Source organism: Lipophrys pholis, assembly GCF_963383615.2.
Source record: "Lipophrys pholis genome assembly, contig: SCAFFOLD_656, whole genome shotgun sequence".
Classification (NCBI taxonomy): Eukaryota; Metazoa; Chordata; class Actinopteri; order Blenniiformes; family Blenniidae; genus Lipophrys; species Lipophrys pholis.
The window spans coordinates 1-20995 of NW_028292034.1; the positions used below are offsets into that span (position 1 = coordinate 1).

The 20995-nt window shown below is 38.9% G+C and overlaps 1 protein-coding gene across 1 annotated transcript; it reads left to right on the forward strand.

Annotated features, from left to right (window-relative positions):
• Nucleotides 1-2794: 2794 nt before the first annotated feature.
• LOC308128260 (peroxisomal catalase-like) lies at nt 2795-3388 on the forward strand (the record flags this gene model as incomplete). The annotated part of the gene is given in 3 exon segments (XM_080493958.1): nt 2795-2860; nt 2863-3108; nt 3111-3388. Coding segments are annotated over 3 exon segments (590 nt in total), but the record flags the coding sequence as incomplete, so codon positions are not given.
• Nucleotides 3389-20995: the final 17607 nt, after the last annotated feature.

The window sequence follows — 20995 nt, forward strand, 5'->3', positions numbered from 1 at the left end:
CCCAACCCCAACCCCAACCCCAACCCCAACCCCAACCCCAACCCCAACCCCAACCCCAACCCCAACCCCAACCCCAACCCCAACCCCAACCCCAACCCCAACCCCAACCCCAACCCCAACCCCAACCCCAACCCCAACCCCAACCCCAACCCCAACCCCAACCCCAACCCCAACCCCAACCCCAACCCCAACCCCAACCCCAACCCCAACCCCAACCCCAACCCCAACCCCAACCCCTTAAAGACCTCTCCTTAAAAATAAATCTATGTTGCTGTGTTATTTTTCCTGACTGCTTGTGTAATAGGCTATGCTAAATGCTGTGAAAGGCTGAATATGCAGACCCAACCCCAACCCCAACCCCAACCCCAACCCCAACCCCAACCCCAACCCCAACCCCAACCCCAACCCCAACCCCAACCCCAACCCCAACCCCAACCCCAACCCCAACCCAACCCCAACCCCAACCCCAACCCCAACCCCAACCCCAACCCCAACCCCAACCCCAACCCCAACCCCAACCCCAACCCCAACCCCAACCCCAACCCCAACCCTCCCCCAACCCCAACCCCAACCAACCCAACCCTGTGCCTCAACTCTGTTAAGTCTGCTAAATCTAGAGGGTTGTATTACAAAGATGAATAAAGATGAATAAAACGATTCATCTAAATGAAATGATTACCATATATAAAGCTTGTAAATTTTAACTGTCTCAATCTGCTCTTTCCTTTCATCAGGATCTCGACTCCTCTCTTTATCTCCTCTTCTACAAAATTAATTTTGGCTCCAAATATGTAATTGAATCGTTGTGGGTAAATGGAGACCCATCATAACAGCTATACATATATAACATGGTGATGAACATCAATTCATCCCTGCATTTACTTCAGGCACAGTACAATCGTTTTTCTTGTTAAAGATCCCAAATTATAATTCATATATGGAACCTGTTCATGAACCTGATGCACTGAGTCTCAGTTTATGGAACTAGCCAGTCTTATCTGAAGTGCAATTAACTGAGAGGGTTTCAATATCTCTTTAAAAGCTAATTCGCTTGCATTCCTGGATCAAGAAAATCAAGGTTGACTAACAGGCACCGACATTATTTGCAGGATGTGCACTTCTACCAATGGTCCAAGAGATTGAGATCACAAGAAGCCGTATGACTCTGCATTACCTGAACAAATCTAAGTGTCCTTCATTAGAGGTATTGAAGCTACGTAACATTCTAATCAGAAAGATGTAATTTAAGCCAATCTGCTGAATGGCTCGCATGCATACACAGTGAGCAATTGAGTACTGTGAATTGGTTCAGTGCTCATTAAATGCAGAAAATGGTTACTAAATCTCTAGAGCTGATTGGCCAAACCTTACCTCAATTGATTTGCGCTACAACAGCTTTGGAGAAGAAGGTTTTTAATCTATCTCCAAAGCTAGCTGGTATAACCTTATTTCAGTCAATTTGGGTTATAGCAGCATTACAGCAAAATGCGCTCCATCAATCTCCTCAGCTAACTGGCCCAACCTCACCTCAATCAATTTGTAGCACAACATCATTGAAGATGCAGGTATTCGATTTATCTCAAACGCTAATTGGCCAAATCTCATCTCAATCAATTTAGCTGTCAACAATATTGGGGCAGAAGGTGCTCGATTTATCTCCAATGCTGCTTGGCCGACCTTGCCTCAATCAATTTGCACTACAATACCATAGGATCAAAAGGTGCTCAGTCAATCTCCAAAGCGAACTGGCCTAAGCTTAGCTCAATTAATTTATACAATAACAGCATTGGAGCAGAAGGTGCTCGATCAATTTCCTCAGCTATCTGGCAAATCTTACCACAATTGATTTGCGTATCAACAAGATTGGAGTTGAAGGTGCTCGATCAATTTCTTCAGTTGAGTGGCCCAAGCTGACCTTGATCGATTTGAGCTTCAATAATATGGGAGATGAAGGTGCTCAATCAATATCTATAATTGACTGGCCTAGTCTTAGCTCAATCTATTTGAGAGGCAACAATATTGGAGTAGATGGTCAATTATTGGTGAGAGCAAAATGGCCTTTTGCATTCATATGACATCTGAAATATTCCATGTAAAATGATAGCAATTCTAGTCTGAAGATATTTAACATATCTTATTTACTTCTTGAATGGATCTCTCAAATACTTTTTCCACTGGTTTAAACTGCTGACCCAGGAGGGACAGTCTTCTTATTTTTGTAGACCTTCATTGACACAGTTTAGATCTTAATCTCTCCTCCATGCTGTTACTGGATCGGGATATAAAGGATCCTCCAATAAAGTTTCAAAGTCATCTTGTAGATGATTGCCCGCCCCCCGCGTGCTTTTTCAGCAATGTTGTTAAAGGTGCAAAGTAACAGCCATCAGCAAAGGAATTAGCACTATTGATATATATTCAGCTGATTAGCTTGTTATATAACTTGCTTAGCAGTCCCTTCAACTTACTTCTGTAAAATATATGTTGAATGCAAATCTGCTTTCGAACGCAGATTCCTTGATCATCTGTCTTGCTGCAGTTGGTCTTGTAGGCCTAACTGACACTCTTTGCTTTTGAGATCCTGATAATAAGTGTAACATACATATGTTAAGAAACATTGAATGTTACTATTCTTGCATGGATAGATAAGCAGTAAAACATCTCTCACAATAAAGTTTAGATTGAAAAGCAAAAATAATAATGGAAAAAAGATTTTTAACCACATCTACAGGACAACCTATTTAAGATAACCAGAATTCACTTACTGCTGGGGAGCATGGCCCCATTGCTATCTCAGACTTCCATCTAATTGACAAGCTGGCTCATTTTGATCGGGAAAGGATTCCTGAGAGAGTGGTTCATGCCAAGGATCAGGAGCCCATGGATACTTTGTAGTTACTCATGATGTCTCCAAATATACCAAGGCCAAATGCTTTGAGAAGATTAATCAGAAAACCCCAGTTTTTGCTCGATTTTCAACTGTTGGAGGAGAGAAGGGATCTGCGGACACTGCCAGAGATCCCCGTGGATTCGCTGTTAAATTTTACACAGAAGAAGGCAACTGGGACATGGTTGGAAATAACACTCCTGTTTTTTTCATTCGCGATCCTATCAAGTTCCTGACTTTATCCACACTCAAAAAAGGAACCCTGAGACAAATCTACCTGATTGCAACATGGTTTGGGACTTCATTACCTTAGTTCCTGAAAGTTCCCATCAAGTCACTATTCTGTATTCTGATAGAGGAACTCCAGATGGCTACAGGCATATGAATGGCTATGCCTCTCATACTTTTAGATGGGTAAACAAAAAGGAAGAGGGATTCTGGGTAAAAATGCACTTCAAAACTACTTCAGGAGTGAGGAATTTGGATGCTAAGAAGGCAGCTTAATTAAGAGGTGAAGATCCAGATTATTCTCAGAGGGATCTATTCAACCATCTCAATGAAAGAAGACTGCTTAATGGACACTCTTTATTCAAGTGATGCCTGAATAGGAAGGACTCAAGTATAAGTGGAACGTATTTGATGTTACCAAAATCTGGCCACATTCGATTACCCCCTTATGCCTGTAGGAAAATTGGTTCTTGATAGAAATCCCACTAATTACTTCCAAGATGTAGAACAATCAGCCTTTTCTCCTGGGCATCTTGTCCCAGGTATGTAACCATCTATGGATAAAATGTTGCAGGGACGATTATTTTCTTACCCAGACACTCACAGACATCGTTTAGGAGGCAACTATGATCAAATTCCAATCAACTGTCCATATAAATCCCGCGTCCACAATAACCAACGAGACGGTCCTATGTGTATAGACGGTAACAAAGGCAGTAATCCCAATTATGAACCAAACCTATTCAAGACTTATGACTTCAAGGTTGATGCTCGCTATTCGCCATATCGAGTGACAGGAGTATTAGGAAGATTCAAACCTGCTCATCCCAATGATGATTTCAGTCAGGCAGGCTTGCTGTTTTCGAAGGTTTTTTCTGAAAAAGAAAAATCAAACATCATTAAAAACATCGGAGGACACGTTGGAGATGCAAGTAAAGAAATCCAAGAACGAGCAATAAAGATGTTCCAAAAGGCTAACTCAGACTACGGGAACCGTTTGGCTGACTGTTTGGGCTTCCCTGGTTTAAAATCAAAACTTTGAATCAATGAAACAATATGTTTATTTTAATCATTATGAAAGTTTATTATTGACTTTTTTCTCAGCAATGGCTGATTTCATGAAGTTGATGAGCATGATACGATTATTTGCTTCATCCTTCAATCTCTAAACTCTTTCTTTTTGTGGATAAAGATTGCCCTTTACTCTACTGGAAAAGCCTTATTTTTCAGCCTTTTAGATTCTCTAAAAATCAGAGTAGTTATTCAATTCTAGCGTTATTCGATCACGCATAGTGCATATTTCAGCTTTCCTGTGCTTGAGTTTAGAAAGTTACTAGGTATACTGTATTATCGTAGTCCTAACTTTGAAAGCTTCTCAAGAAGGCAATCAATTTTCTAAATGCGCTGTAAAAACTCCTTTGGAGGGATGCGGATTTTGAGATGCCATTTATCCATATAATCGTCTCTAGATGATAAAGATCTGGTACCTACCAAAACTAAACCTTGGGTGGGCTGTTAGGTTTCAGTTGGACTGAATTTCTGGACTGTATCTTTTTGAGCAATGAAATTGAAGTTAATTTGTTAAACTTGAATGAATTTGAATTTCTAATTTGACTACAAGGACTCATGCGCGTAGTTTATCCGCGATGGGTAAACACTTAATGATCATGGGCTTCTGATAGCTAAATAAAGCTTTATTAATATCCCCTGATGAATTTCCCTATAGCTGGGGGTGGTTTTTTTTTTGTCCTTTATTGTCAATGTATTGTTTTTCTTGTCTTATCATTTTGATTAAGCTGCTATTAAACTAGCTAAGTGTCTTTACCCATTCCTTCTGCCAAAAGGAATTTTCTTCGCAGATGTGCTTAATCTTTGGAATCTGTCGAGAATAACCTAGGAAATGGCTGTTGCCATCTTCTGATCTGCCAGTTACTCTTCAAGGGTATCAATTTTTTTGCGAACTATTTTGTTTTTTGGCTTTATCTTTACTCTGAATTACTAAATTTTAAGGTTTTGAAAATATGGATGTGCTTGACAACTTGCGATTATCTGCAATAATTATGTTCAACTCTTTCTTCAACAGTATCATCTAGTTTTCCATTTTCATCTTCAAACGGAAGTCGAATGGATTTTATAACTTAAGCTTTGTTTCTTTTGAGTATCGGGAATGCAGCTCTCGCTTGTGAGTGATTTTCTGAAATTTAAGAGGGAAATCCAATCTTGAATCAGCTTTTTATGAATGAGACTTTATTGTGGATCATCTATCTTTGTGAAAATAAGCCGAGAAGGAAGAATGTCTGGTAGTACTTAGTTTTCAAACAAATTGAGAAAAGGCCATTTTCGATTGCTTGAAATTCGAGTAGTTTACCTCATGCTCTCTAGGACTGTGCTGTAGAGGTTTACTTTTTTGGTGGAAGGTTCCTGCCCCGTTGGTTCTTCGTTGTTTATTCCCAATACAATGTTGAGTCCTTTTGGTAGAGTGATTTTTATTTGAGCACTGAGATAGCTTATGTGTCAGATGGATAATACTAAGCATAATTTTGCTGAAGTTACCTCTATAGTATAATGAAACCAGGGCAGACAAATCCATATCCACCGTTTATAATAATTATATTGCTGCCTATTTACTCATCAAAGTACAGTTCTGTATCTCGCAGGAAATTAAAATTTAGAGGAAAGTTGTACTAATCCTTTACTCTTCCACTGTCAGATATATTCGATGTAATGATGCCCATTTTCCGGAGGATACTCTTCACTTCCTTCTCGTATCCAGCTCTAAACTTATCACAGCCCGAAGAAATTTCAAGGCTGCAAGTCCTGATGCTCTTTAGCATCATCTTCATTCGCTGTCTTAAGCTATTCGGTAGAGCAACCTTCTTTTGCTCTTAGCTTTATGAGTATGAATTGAACTTGCTCTTAACCTAAATAGATTGTTTTATGTGTTTGAGGGGATTGAGCTTTTCTTTGATCAGGTTTTCGACTGTGATATCCTAGGTCTAGTTCTGTCTGCAGGACTCATCAAAGATTAATTCGTTGCGGAGGTATTCATCTCGGATGAAAAGCTGCTTGAGGAATAAGCTGCTGCCAATAAGCTTGGGGTGATAGAAAGGGTAATTGCTATGTTCGATTGCAGAAAGTTCTTTGAAAAATATGGAAGTTGTACTATGATTCTAAAGAGATCCTTTTCTGAAGGGAGGTACTGTCCCTTGTACAGCTAAAGTCCCTTACTGATTTTGTCGACTGGATTGATTTCTGTATGGGTAGTCACTCTATGCCACATACGCACCAGCTAATACTTATTGTATGGGTGGTAAACCACAAGAAAGTTCTATATTTTAGCCAGCTGATCTTTTAAATCAAAATAGACCTGTAGTTCATTCATGTGATAGAATAATTCTTACAACCGCACAATGCATGTCGGTCCATCTTTCACCATCCTACGGATAATTGCAGATGGTTGTGCTTGAAGGGATGGATTATCTTTCGCACTCTACGGCTCTTTATCATCATCCTGTTCCATCCCTTACAACGAAGGGGTTAATAGCAGCTAACAGACCTTGAAGTGGGACAATATCCTTCATTTATTTGCCAATTTCCTCAAAAGAGAGCCCTCTATAAGTAGCACATAAAATTTAAAGGCTAACTGAAAGCAGAGGATTATAGTTAATCCAAACATCAATAATCAGCTTCAAAAGCTAGAAAGCGATGTTACAGAACTAATTCTAGCAAAAGTTATCAACCCATGAACCTGCCTGACAACTCTCTGCACGGATTCATCGCTAGCCTGAGGAAACAGCATTTCTCTTCTACCTACCAGAAATAAAGAGAGTTTGAGGAAATGGCATTGAGGAAAAACTGATGCAGGAGAGGATTTTCATGAGAATGCTAGTTCAAATCAAAAATTGGAAAAGGAAGCAGCTTGGTTTGAATAACAGTAGTATTTTTGTACTACTATCAATTTCAAGTTTGTGTATCCCTACTTAGAAATCGTTATGACCATTTTTATATTATGTGGCAAAGTCTAAGGTATCCATAGCTTAGCTTCTTCATGTATTGGGTCCAGCAGTTCTGAAGGCATTCGATAACGAAGATAATTTGGTTAATTCCAATGATGGAATTTTGCATAACAGCACTGGCTTTCCCAGCCAGTAGCTAAATAATCGGCGTATATTTTCAGGTTTGACTTAAACTTTGTTACGCAGATTAAGAGACTCCTTGATGATCGTAGTAAATTAAGAGCATTGATGGAAAATTGTTGTACGGATACTCTCCTGAACCAAAGTTGAACTGAATGTTATCATTTCTATTTTCATTCAAGTGAGTCTCTCTCCATTTTAGAAGTGCACTTTTTGTTGGTATTTTTTCATTCTCGATGATGAAGAGAGGTGCAGTTTCAACTCCAGAGTGTTTGCTAAACCAGATTTCAATTTCCTATGGGAGGGTAGTTTGCAGAGATGGACCCTGCGCTCTAAAGTAGCGTATTATAGCTTTTCAGTTCATCTATTTTTTGCATGAATGTTTTATTTATCACTACTTAACATGCTGCTTATAAACTTACTAGCTAACATAGTAGCAAAATATCTTCTTTCGGTCAAAATACTTGCCGATAAGGGTTTCCTGCATCTTAGAGGCTGATGATACGCTTCTGTACCGCACCCACACGTTCCCTGTGAATTAAACTACACCTGAACTCGTACCAGTTCCCCAAATCTCTGGCACTCTTCCTCCACGTCTGCTCGCAACTCATTGAAGAACGAGGCTGATTTACGATCGTCTAGAGTAAACATATGGTCATGAGGATAAAGCAAGTAGGAAGAGTCGATATAGGTGGGCGACTGATGTTTGAACTGCTAGTTTATTGGTAATAAGTGATTCTTTGCGAGTTTGTGCATGAGAGTTATTTTAGATTAGCTAGCTTTAAAAAAGTAGCTGTTTCTTCATCTAAATCAGATACCCTTATCCTAGACCCTCCATCTTTACCCACTTGCTGAACACGAATCTTTTGCCCCCGATCTCAAACCGATGCATTCTCTATACTGCTAGCCTGGCGTTCTTTGCTTCTGAATATTGGATTACAGCCTGTCCTTACATGCTCCGGATTCATCTCTGTTAACCTCAAGAATATCAATTTTACCAAAAGGTTAAAAAAGACCCCTCAGCTTTTCATTATCAATGGAAGCCAGTTCTCGTTTAAGTCCTGTGACCATCACACGCGCAGGAGCTGAAATTTATTAGAAATTGTGCTTAGTCTCTTGACGAAGTCAGTAATTCGTTTTGTACATCCTGTTGGCATCAGCTAGTCTGTTTTTTCAGCACAAGAATGTTCTACTTGAAGAGCCGGCCATTCCTTTCCATCAAAGAACCAAGGCTCTTAAGTGGGTTCTATTGCTTTTTAACTGAGTCGAGAGAATAGAACTAGATATAGCCAACCCTTTACTTTTTTTGGTGCGGTTATCTTTGATGATCTGTATGTCTCTGATTTTACCACATCCCATCCTATGAAATACTGGTAGATGTCTTTTTAGTCAGCTCTCGTATGCAACCCACTAACTAAAACTGTCAGATCTTGTCTTTTGGCACTATTCAACGAATTTTAGAGTGCAAGTTATTTAGAGCGTAGTTATTATATTTCCCTTCTTTTCCGGTCCATTGTGATTTCATTTTAGAGATACTTTTAAAGTTAATGAGCTTTTTTTGGATTGATCTTTTCATCCTCTCAATGTCCTCCCTCTTTTTCTAATACGGGTCTCTTACATACCTTGAAAGATGCTCCATCTCTTTTTGTTTTTAATAATTTATCTTTTTCCGCCTTCTTTATTCACGTTGTTTCTCTTTTTAATATCCTACTCCTCCTATTTCTATCTAGAACGCTCCCTTTTTCTCTATACCTATCCTTTCCTTGTCCTTTTGCTTTCTTTCCTTTTCTCTTCCTTGTCAACCTTATCTTCCCAGGTCTTGGCTTGCTCCTGGCCTGTCCCGTTGGTTTATGTTTGGCCCTTTGTCCCAGGCTCCTACTTTGCTTGAGATACTCAGTGACAACTGCCTCCAGCATTTAGAAGTCCATATTTCAAGATTCATTAATAATAATGAAATTTAGTAAGGCAGATAAATAACTCTTTTATGCTGCAAGCTATAGTCCTCCACCAGGTTATTATTAGGCCTTTAACCCCCAGGATTCGCATCTCGCACAGCTATAGCCAGCAACATTCTCTAAAGATGCTCGGTTTCATGACAAATCTAGAGAAGCAACCCCTGGTCCTGGCATTTACTTCAAACAGTGAGCTGGGGTCAGAAGGTAAAAAAGCCAGTGCAAAAAACAGATAAAGAGGATATGAGGATAAACAGTGTACCATCCATTCCTACAGGTAAAGACCATTGGTACCCCTACGAACTGACTGAAAACAGGGATCTGATGGTACGCTATGAACGAGAAGAACTTCATAAAGTCACTTAGACAAAACTCTGTAAAACAAAAACAATAACTCGTAAGTTAAGTCAGTTGCCAACAAAACGAAGAAATAGATTAAGGACTAGAACCTTGTCTTAATGGATGGTGATCGCCAGGTAAAGCCTCATTCTAAGCAAAAAGCACTCAGGCCCAAGTTTAAATCCCATAAAGAATTGATCCTAATAACATGTATCTCTAACTCATTCTTATTCGCTAAAGCAAATGAGGCCCTACGAAGCTCCTCCACCAGGCTTTTATTATGATCCAAAAGCATCTGCCCTTAAACTAGCTAACAGTCCTACCTACATCCAACGATTTTCGTCTAGTGAGCGCAGATTTAGAACAATTCCAAAGACGGAGTTGGGTCCAGGTGAATACAATATCAAGGAACTGAAAGCCAAGGCAACTGGTGGGATTATTGGCAAATAAGAACGTTGCCAGAGTAATAAGGAATTAGACATGCCTGGTCCTGGCAATTATTTGAAGAAAGGAGCAAAACCCCTATTTAGATGAAGAAATTAAAGTTTCCTAATCCCTTGGTAGTGGCAAAGAGATTCTAGAATTAATCAACTCGGGAGAGTGTTCCTGGTCCATCTTAGTACTGCATCTCACTAAAAAAGCAAGCCAAAAACAAACCTACCTTTAATAGAGCCAAATGATTGCCAATGTTAGCCACTATAAATAATTAGCAAGCAACCAAGGTTAATGCTTAGCATTATTACCTACATGTAAATCCAATCAAATTTAAATGCCAGCTGTCAAAACCGCCCTCTTTAGGCTCACGGCACTAGTTGCTTCTTTAAGATAGGAACTGATCACTTTGAGAGTAGAGGTACATAAATGCTCCTATCAGCGCTAAATCGACAAGTTCAAATTGCTCCTTACAAGAGAGTTGGAATTACAAGCACTTCAACACCGTGCTCTATACAGAGGCATTGAAAAAGAGTATGATATTCAGCAGCAAACCCTTGAGAGCATGATGACCTAGGCCAAGCATCTTGCTTTCCAATTTGATTATGAGCAGATGACTAAAAAGTTATGGAAATCTTGCGACTGCTGATTAGCTCGGATTGGAGCTGAGAAGTTTTTACGTACAAGGAAGATTTAAGCTCCTTTCATAGATCACCCTATGAAATAGACCAAGACAATGCATTGGGTAGAAAAAGGAGGAAAGACAGTGAGAAGAAACGCACTGCCTGGAATTTAAATGATTCTGGGAATGGTTGATCAGAGAATATAATCTTATAAATAAAGTAACTAGTCATGGCATTATCCCATTGGTGTATCTCTGGTAGTTATCATACATTATAGTATAGCCGTTGTTAAAGCTTTATTCGATGAGATCTTCAGCCTAGAGCTCTTCATCATCATGCAGAGAGCTTCCTCCTTGCACAGCAATTGCTTATGGAAAATCAGAATCTCCTTGTGATTTATCAATTGTTGCAAACCCTTTGAAAATAACTATTTAAAAAGTTTCAAACCCTGCTGAATTTATTCCTCCCATTATGGAAACGTACTATTTAGTCAGCTTAAAGGGGGCCCTTTCAGCTGACATTATTTTACCCGGGAAAAACCCTAAGGAGTAGGAGAAATCAATGTGGATAAGACAGCCTGATGAATGGACAAGTATATTCCCATTATGCCTGTCTTTCACCTCGCAAAAGAAAGAAAAGAGAGAATATCCAACGAGGGCTGCGGATAAAGCGCTCTCTTTGCTATATCCCTGTCCTCAATGAGGACTCATAGAACTTTGTAAAGAACCTTCCCATTCTGGCTATTTTTTTATCTCATCTATTGACATGGTCTCCTCTATAAACTAGACCAGCCCCTTTATCCTTGTTAAGCATGCATATTCTGTAGGGCCATAAGATGATCCCTACTCCTCTAGCAATTTCTTAAAAGTAACCATCAAGTTTAGAACTAACGCTTCTCGCATCATTCCTTCACTTTCTTTAATCATCATGCTATGTCCTTGTTTTCTTTCTCCAAATTTGTATGTCCTTGATTCACTCACAAACTTTTAGATAAAGCTTGTGAAGAGTAGGGGTGAGCTGTATCAAAATGGAGGACAAATGTGTTCCTTTCTTTGTTTCATAGTATCGAGGATACTTCTCCAAGAGAGTGATCCTTTGTCCACAAGCAAATGATGCACCACCATTCCTAGCTTAGCGAATCTCTAATTATAAAGTGAAATAATCTTCCTACAATTTATGTCTCTAACACTCCTCTCTGATTGACCCAAAGCGTAAGAAGTTATTGAACAGATTTAAGGTATACTCAATGGATTACTTCGCAATGTTTTCCATGCATGCCTCTCTTATTTCATTCAGACATCTTCATATTACTGATCTATCAGATCCTCTTAAATAGCGAGCGAAGGAAGCATCGGAGGGCGAACAAGATGTCAGAATGATTTTTTTTGATGAGTAACTGTATGAGATGAGGAGTGTGGTGATGTCTGGCAAGGAGGACGAGGAGGGGAATTGCTTAGATGAGCTGAGGAATGGAGAGAGAGTCTAGAATCTAGGTGACGGGCTTGAGGTTATTCTTCCCTATTTCGTGACTAATCTAGATCACTGACAAATGCATGATTATAAATTAGTGTGGAAGTGACCTTAATTATTTTGATATGGTTTACCCAACCCCAACCCCAACCCCAACCCCAACCCCAACCCCAACCCCAACCCCAACCCCAACCCCAACCCCTTTCCTATGGAGCATGAAGAAATAGCTTAGATAACTGATGATACTTTGGATCGAGACGAAGGCTTGCCTGTTTCATTCGGCCACCTTATCAACTAGTCCCGACTAATCACTCTTGACCTCAAAGTCATTGTCCGCAGGGCTTTTTACAGGGCTTCAGGAATATACAATCGTGGTCTTATCAATTCCATCAACGTTCCCAATCCGGATGTTAAGATTCCTAAGGAAAGGAATGATCTCCTTGAAGAATTAGGGGAGATGGGCAATCACCAGATGCTATAAATGTCAACAATGATGAAAATATTTATGCTGGTCATCATTGAGAGCTTCGAGCGAACTGAGACTCAAAATTCCAGTACTAAAATCATCTATCTCTACAATACTGAGAGTCTAAACCAGCTAAGTAAACCTTTGATTGCTGCCTACATCTTTTATCACTTCAGATTGAAGTTCGCTGAAGAGAAACATAGAGAGGCTTCCAATATTCTGCTTGTTAGCTTTACTCGCCGAAAGAGACTCCTTAAAGATCATTTTCAAAACCTCGAAAAGGATCAAACAGTGCCAGGATGGATCAAACTTTTTTTAGAAGATCCGTACCCTGATGAAAAAACAGAGACATAGTATCAAGTAAAGAGTAGACTCAGTCCCGAATAGTATTACTACTTAATGTAGACTCTTTTGAACCGAGTAATTTCAAAGCACAGGTATCGTTTGTGTGTGTTGTAGATTGAAGCCTTTGCTATAACAGACGATAGTTAGTATAATCTGTTAAACCTGGATATGTAACGGATAGCTGCAATTCTTCTCCAGATCGGGAGGGTGTTCAAAAACAACCGCATAAACGTGATAATAGTGGAAAGCATGTTTTCTCGAGGTCCTCAGTTCATGAGGAATTTCATGCCTGTGGAAGAGGCGAATTAACTGTACTAAAATAAGGAATACCTTTTAAAGGAAAATATGGATGGAAAAAGAATGTGGGACATAAAAAGGATGTTGGAGTTATAAGAGGTTGATTTTTGTAATCCATTGGATAAGAAGAAATACGAGCAAAGAATGCTCTACACTGTCCATGCCTGCTTCAGAGTGCTGGCTGAAGACACAGACCTCCAAGACATTGACAGAGACCTTACCACTCGTCTCATCAACCCAGATTTCATATATTCAGTAGACAAACTATTCAAAGAAAAACATCAAGACATGGATATTTAAAAACAAAAGGCTGAATAATCTGTGATCCCTCTCCAGTAGGCTGTTGACTAGTTCAAGATAACGAATGAGATGACCTACTTTTACAATCAGGCCAGTCAGGAGGCATTCAGATTGTCCGACTCTCACTCTCAACCACTCTCCTATCGCTATGCTTAAGATTAGGTCATTCATCTCTATCATTACCCAGCAGATAATAAAAAAGGAACTCTCTGGGCAGTTTTAATCATAAAACCTAAAGAACAAATCTTAGCGATCATTGGTTAACCCACTTGTCGAACATTGCAGGGTCCAATCATAAGCCAGGCCTGTTATGCTTTGACATAGGAAATGGAACTGTATCGCTTTTTGGGAAAGTAAGGCTAGGAACCATCTTTGCGAATTGACAAATATGATGGGAAAAATGGTTGGATAGAAGGAGAAGACAAACTTTAGTCTAAGTATGGTAGATGGGGAGCATCTTTCTGTCTATTATCCGGTGATTTATATAAGCAATTTCCAGATAGTCTGATCGTATTTGGAGGATATAGCAATAATCCCCGTGATAACAAATTTCTGCTGATCAACCTGAAAATTGGAAAGGCTAGCTTTATTGATAAGCAGTTCGGGGAAGGATGCAAAAACAGACACTTTTTGAGGGATTGCAACCAGTGTGAACTGTTCCAGTGGGGAAGCATATTATCATGGTTGGATTCGGGGCAGATCTTTGCTTAAAGTACATCGTAATCACTTGATCCTTGCTTTCTTGGGACTGAATGGTACTAAACTTTAGATTTTGGTTGCCAATGTGAAAATAATTCATGAGCTAGAGTTACAAAAGGTGAGCAGTATGGGGATTGTAAAAAATAGTTATCGGGAATTTAATTTTGGCTGGATAGGACTTGGATGGGGGTACGGTCTCTACTAGAAGCTCATTTTTTAGAACCGAAGCACAATTGATGGGAGATTAAAAATAAAGTTAGGCATGAAGCCAGAATATGAGATCATAGGATGATTCATTATGTAAGCATTGTAATATATATGTAAGTTAACTAATAATGCAAATCAACCATAAACCAGATGCCATCCTCCATATTTCTTTTGGGGCACCTTCTTGCCTGATCTTATATACTTTGTTATCAATTAACCCAGATCATGTAGTCCTCTTTTTACCAGGTGAGTAGTTACCTTGTTGAATGATCCATGGAAGGGGAAGAGTTCACCTAGATGAGCCAGGGACGTAATTCTTCATCTACCATTATGTCATACCCAAGTATTTCAAAGCAAGCTTTATTAGGCATCATCATTTCGCTGACTGATTTTATTGAGCTGATAGCTAGTCTTTTAATAGCCCTTTTTAAAGGAATGATCAGATGCTAAAGCCCTATTTAGCAAACTTCATGAAAGAATTCCTCCTGGGTTAGCATGCCTCCCTATATTTCTACAGTTCCTTAAAAGTGTCTGTTTATTTGATTGTTAGTCAAGTGGCTAAATTTGTTAGAAAAGTCTAAGGGGTCATAATCCTGGAAGAAAGTCTAACATAAAACTCTTCAAATAACCATATTTGTAGAGGTTTGAGCCCAGTCACAAGCACCCATTGCCTGATATCAAACTTTTTACCACGCAGCGTGAGTGGGTTTTCTATATATTTTTGGGCTACCCACTGCTAGTCTAATCCAAAGACATAAGGTAAAATCTTATCTAGATCTTTGAATACTCGAATTCCACGTCCTCGTGACTTACTGGCGGGTTTGATCATCCAAATGTTTTGCCGATTCAAACTAGCTTGCGGATCTTTCTCTTTGACTTATTTCAGATAATTCTTTATAACTTATAGCTCTAATGTTTATAATTACTTAGCTTATTACTCATTGCTTTTCAACCTTTTCCACAAATCTTAACTAATGGAGGGTGAAGCATGTCCTTAAAGATAGCCATTGACTTTATCTTCCACACTCTGAAATTTAAATCTCATCAAATCCATCGCTGCTCTTGCTTGTGAGGAGGAACTTTTACCATCTAAGTAGTCATGTAAGATGGAATGGGCAAATGTAACCCTAAATTCTTCAATGAAATCCTAGAAATCAGTGAGGTCTGAAAGGTCATAGCATCTAGGGAAGAATACATCTATGTCTTAATTCTAGAACCAGATAGCATTTCTTAAGTTCCTGCACAGACCATATTTGGTAGTGATGCTGTTGTTTTTCTGGAAATGATTGACTAGCTGCCCATCGATCAAATTGTCGAAATCAATTTCTTTTCTTTTGGTGACAAATTTCAAATCAAAAATCCTACTCTCGTGTTCTTCATTTCGCTTCCAACCTTTTTCAACTAAGCAATCAACTAAATCAAGATAGCCTCCCCTGACAATAATTACCCCCTTTTCCTAAGGCATTCCTAACTTTTTCTTGTACATGGCGATCTTCTATTTTAGCCTAGGGTCCGGTGGCATCTCCTCGGGTTCTTCTTTTAATCCTCATGAGAATCATTGAGATCATCATACCATCTGTCAAAACCTTTTGGCTTATTATTCTCGAACGCCTTAAAATCAACTAATTAGCATTAAACAGCTGATTTTGTTCAGAATCGGACAGCGCCTCCAATTTGGCTTTTCACGATGCCTGTATTTACTCTTTATAGCAGCTGACTTTAAAACACTCTCTATGCTGTCCTTAAAAATTGGAGTTTTCATTGTCTGAACTTTAATGGCGGTTCCTGGCTGATATCGCTAATAGGGGGAGTGTTTCATCGCTGCTTTATAAAGAGCAACAGGGCGGTACCTATAAGTAAAAAGAAGCTTGTCTTGTTGATGAAATAGATCAGCTTTTTTAAGACCTGTAAGAACAGGTTTTTTTTTTTACTTTTACATATTATTTGAATATTGGATTGTGGAGATTTGACCATCTACCTATGCAATCAGTTAGTCCACTGAAATTCTCTGGTTATTTGACAAAAATTATCATGACTATTATACAAGCCCTTTTCAAAAAAACTAAAAAATACTCATTTTTTATCTACAATTCATATGGGTACTTGTACCATCCCTTAGGACAGATAATCTGATTTCTCCTAAGCACTCGTCCTCAACTTTGGTAGCAGTGGACTCAGAGACTCAGCACAACCCCTTCGATATTTGATGTAGGTATGCAAACTGCCATTTGTTGAAAGAGCATTCACAAAAGAGGAATGGGAGTACTAAATCAAGAATTTACTTAGCACATAATTCCCTGCCTTGCCTTTCCTCAATGACAACAAGAGTTATATTTCAGGATTGGTTACTATGATCAACTATCTGATCTCGCTCTCAAACTGCAAGCATCTACTTGGCCGGAGTCTGTCTTAGTATGGAAGGATAAGCGAGGGATTATGGATGCTTGAGAGCATCTCTGCTTCCATTGTTGCCCTTAATGCTTCAGAAGATTACTAAGAGGAAAATGATAGAATCTATGAGTAAAATGTTTAACCACTGATAATCTATTTGTAGCGCTAAACCTTCCGCAAAAACAGTTTCTTCCCCTTGAATTTTTCCTCTGCGGCAGATTTCGTGCTATATGAGATGAGTTACTGGATTGAAGGTGTTTTCATGGAACATCAGGGACACCTGCAAAAGCAATGGAAAGAATATAGAAAGCGGTTGGAAATATAATTTCCTGCGATTAGATAATTCATATAGAGGGAGGATGTGAGCAAAAATCCTTTTTTCATGCCACTAATAAATCACTGGACTATGCCTGTGCGCAGATGAATTAAACAATGAGTAAATATTGAGTGATTAAATGACTGATATCGATAACTCCTAAAAAGATTTGAAACTAATAAAAATGTTAAAAGGATAATCATTGATAAGATTTGCTCATATCATACTATTTCAGGGATTGAATAAAAAACAATGTCTGTTGCCCTTTGTTGAATAACTTTTTATGTCTTTTTTTTCTTAGAGCCTTTCCTTTTGGGGACAGTTTTTACAATATTTATTTATTAAAACGATTTTAACCCAGGTGTTAGCTCATGGATTTAAGATGAGCTCTGCAGTATTTCATTTTAGAAGCAACAGATGAAAGTTTCACTAAGAAGGGGTTGTAATGTCTATTCCTACGTCTAATCAGAAACTTTATTTATTAGTTTTGAACCTGAGTCAGTGAATTTGATCTTGGTATCATAATAATTAAGTCAATAAAAAATTAATGTTAATATGAAATTTATCATTTCATGATTTCCACAATGAATTTAGCTTGCTCCAAACTACTTGTGCCCCTAGTTTAGTGTAATTATATCCAATGGCTGCGTATTTTTTTGCTTTCTTAGTTACAGTCTTAGTTTTCTCCTTCAAAGCCTCAGTGTCTATATTTTCAATCTTCTAGCTAATCCTTTTCTTTGCATTAACAGCTAATTCTTTGAAGCCAGTGTCATCATATTTCTCCTTGTTTGTTTCCATATATCCATCGCTGTATGAGTTTCTGTGAACGTATTTCTCATCATCAATAGGCTGAAAAGAATTATAGAGCCTAGGTTGTCGCTTGATCCCCTCAATGAGAGATGGAGCTTAAGGTGGCTATTCACATTTTATCTCACATTTCAAGAGTTCTCTATAATATGTCATCGCTATAGTGTTGTATTTGTATTCTGGGAAGCAGACTTTTAAATACCATACACATCAAGGAATTGAGTCAACCTCTAATTACCTCCAACCTTCATTATTAAGAACTGGTCCTCACTCCATTAGTCTAGATTAACAGACCGAACGAAAGAGGAAGTGACTCCTAGACCCAACCCCAACCCCAACCCCAACCCCAACCCCAACCCCAACCCCAACCCCAACCCCCAACCCCAACCCCAACCCCAACCCCAACCCCAACCCCAACCCCAACCCCTTGAAGCAACTCCTTCAATAAATGCTGATGCTATACTTGCATGGAATAATTTTGCAATCAATCACCATTACTATTCTCAGTCTTTTTAGATTTGGCTTTCTGCCATATGAAGATAATTAGCCCATACTTCACTGCTATCTTTATCAATATCAAGACCAGAATTATATTAAAGTAAGGGTCTAACACCAACTTTAACAGTTTCTTCTTGTTTTATAAGTATCGCTCATACCCGAACTCCACAATTCTGCACTCAGAGTATTATCTTGCCAATATTTCTGGGAAGCTCGCCATCCCATCAACAGCACCCAACTTTACAGCCTACTCACCAGTAACAAACCCTTACTTTAAGGCTGAGTCCAGCTGCCTTTTTTTAGATATCGCATTCCAAAAAGCTTATAACTTCATTTCCTTGCTCTTCTAATGCCACTGTAAACCATCTTTGGGAACAGCCTTTTCATGAGACAGGAGGTCTTTATTGCTACTGATGCTCATTTTCTCATATCCTATTTGTTGCAAAGCTTAAGATGTGTGTAAAAGTATCTGGCTCTCCTGGACTGAAATTTAGGAGGAAGGGGAGGCGTAGACATGGTGACTGTTTGCAGCAAGCAGGTAGGATGCTGGTAATGCTAAGACCTCCAATACATTTTGCTTGAATGAATGCGATTATTGGGATGTTGTGCTACTTTGATTTGGCAGTCAGAGATTAAGAAAGCAGTTGCGCTTGGGTTAGTGATCCTTTTTCAGAGTCGATCAAAAGGATAATGGCCTTTGACCTTGAAAAAAAATTATAGGATTTCACATGCTTGAGAAGGACTTGGATGCTTATGAGGGAAATACTTATCGGAATGTAAATTCCCTTTTAGATGAAGGAAAGGCAAGGTAGGAGCTAACATTTTCCGTAAAGGAGCAGGCAGGAAATTAACCATTATGATATGCGGTAGATTTCAACATTTGTATATCATGCTGATTGACAAGCTGCTTAGTTTATAGGTTGTTTGTTTCTCTCATCATAATATGTTTTGCTAGCTTGGTCATATCTTTAAATGTGCTAATTTTTAGTCGCTATAACAAAAGATATGGCTAAGGCAAGCAATTATGCTCATAGAGCATTTTGGTCTCCTTGTACCTACTTTTACCAAGACAAACTCAATTAAAATATTAATGATATGGATATTCATTCAAGCCAATCTCTTTGTTACTTGACTGCCATGTTGAATTGTGAGGTTGAAAGAGCAGCCATAATTCTTACGAAAGATTATCCAGTCTAGGTCTGAGAATTGAAGCAAGACCTTTTTCTAGCATGCTTCATAAAGAGATAGTCTTAAAATTTGGGATACTGCAGTCTTTCAAACAAGTCTTATTGGTTACCTTTCTTCTTCTTTAGACCAGCTTCATAAAAAGCCTTGCTAATCAAGATAATTTGATCAATCTATTTATCCTTGCCAAGAGAATCGTATATTCTAGGTACTATTGAAGGAGGCATATTCACTATTCTTTGGCTAAGTAGCACTGCAGTCCCCTTTTACCATTTGATTCCAAGCTTGCCTTACAAACTTTTTTTTAACTCACTAGAGGGCTACTTTAACAAGCCTGTGATGCTGCAAATATTCACTTACTCATCTTCCCCCTCATAGCCAATCATTACGGCAGTTGGGTCTGAACTTAATTTGGTAGCCACTGTCTAGAAATCCTTTATTGAATTGTGCAGAAGGTTATGAAGTAAGACTTCAACTTAATCAGAGAAATCTGGATCAGGTTCTAAGAACATGAACTCTACCTGCAGCTATGAGTAAGATTCTTATTTGTCCTAACCAGGCTGGAGAGGCTCAGCATTTCTCTTTTGAGTTTATTCTTTCTGCTCCTCGTCCTTACCAGCAATCTGCTACTTTTATAGTTCTTGCCTGCTGACCCTGCCCCATCTTTTTTTGTGATCCTTCTTTCCCATATAAAATAATTCTAATTATGTTGATATCAGGTTTTGCCCATGGTTCTGGCTTAGTTATACTGCTTAACTGAGTTTTGGATCACTTACTTGTCGATGCGGAATTATTTCAAACCCAGAATTTATCGCTCGTATGGCTTAAGGAGAGCATGAATCTAACCTGGCTGAGGTCGGCCAGAAGGGTCTGCTTGCAATAACTTTCCAGCAATCTTTTGCAGAAACACGGAGTTATGATACCGGTTATTAAACTCACTGACTCTTTCCTTAAACCGATCGCCTATATCGATCCTATAATTGAAAAAGTCGTAAAGGTTTTAAGAGGATTTGAGAGTTCCCATTTCAAGAATGGTCATGCCCATTGAGAAGGAATCTGAGGCACTGTGTTCTGATTCTTATTCAAAGATACGTTTCCGTTCAAGTTCAAGCATCTACTAGGGAGATATGTAACTCCCCCTTGCGCTCTACATCACTTTTTGAATGCCGATTGGCTAGTTTGGCCAAGAAAATCTGTTGACAATTCGTAAGTCCGATAGGTTGTGGCTGCCAGTACCACCCAGTAGAATACTTTCTGGATGGATATTGCCCAACTTCATACCTTCATGCTGGAAATCTTTAGAAGATTTGGCTAAGATATACAATACACGCATGATTTCCTGCTAGGTAAAGGAGTTTTCATTCATGGATCGATCTGAAATTTAACAGTTGAGAGTGGCTCGAAAATCTTAGTACAGTAA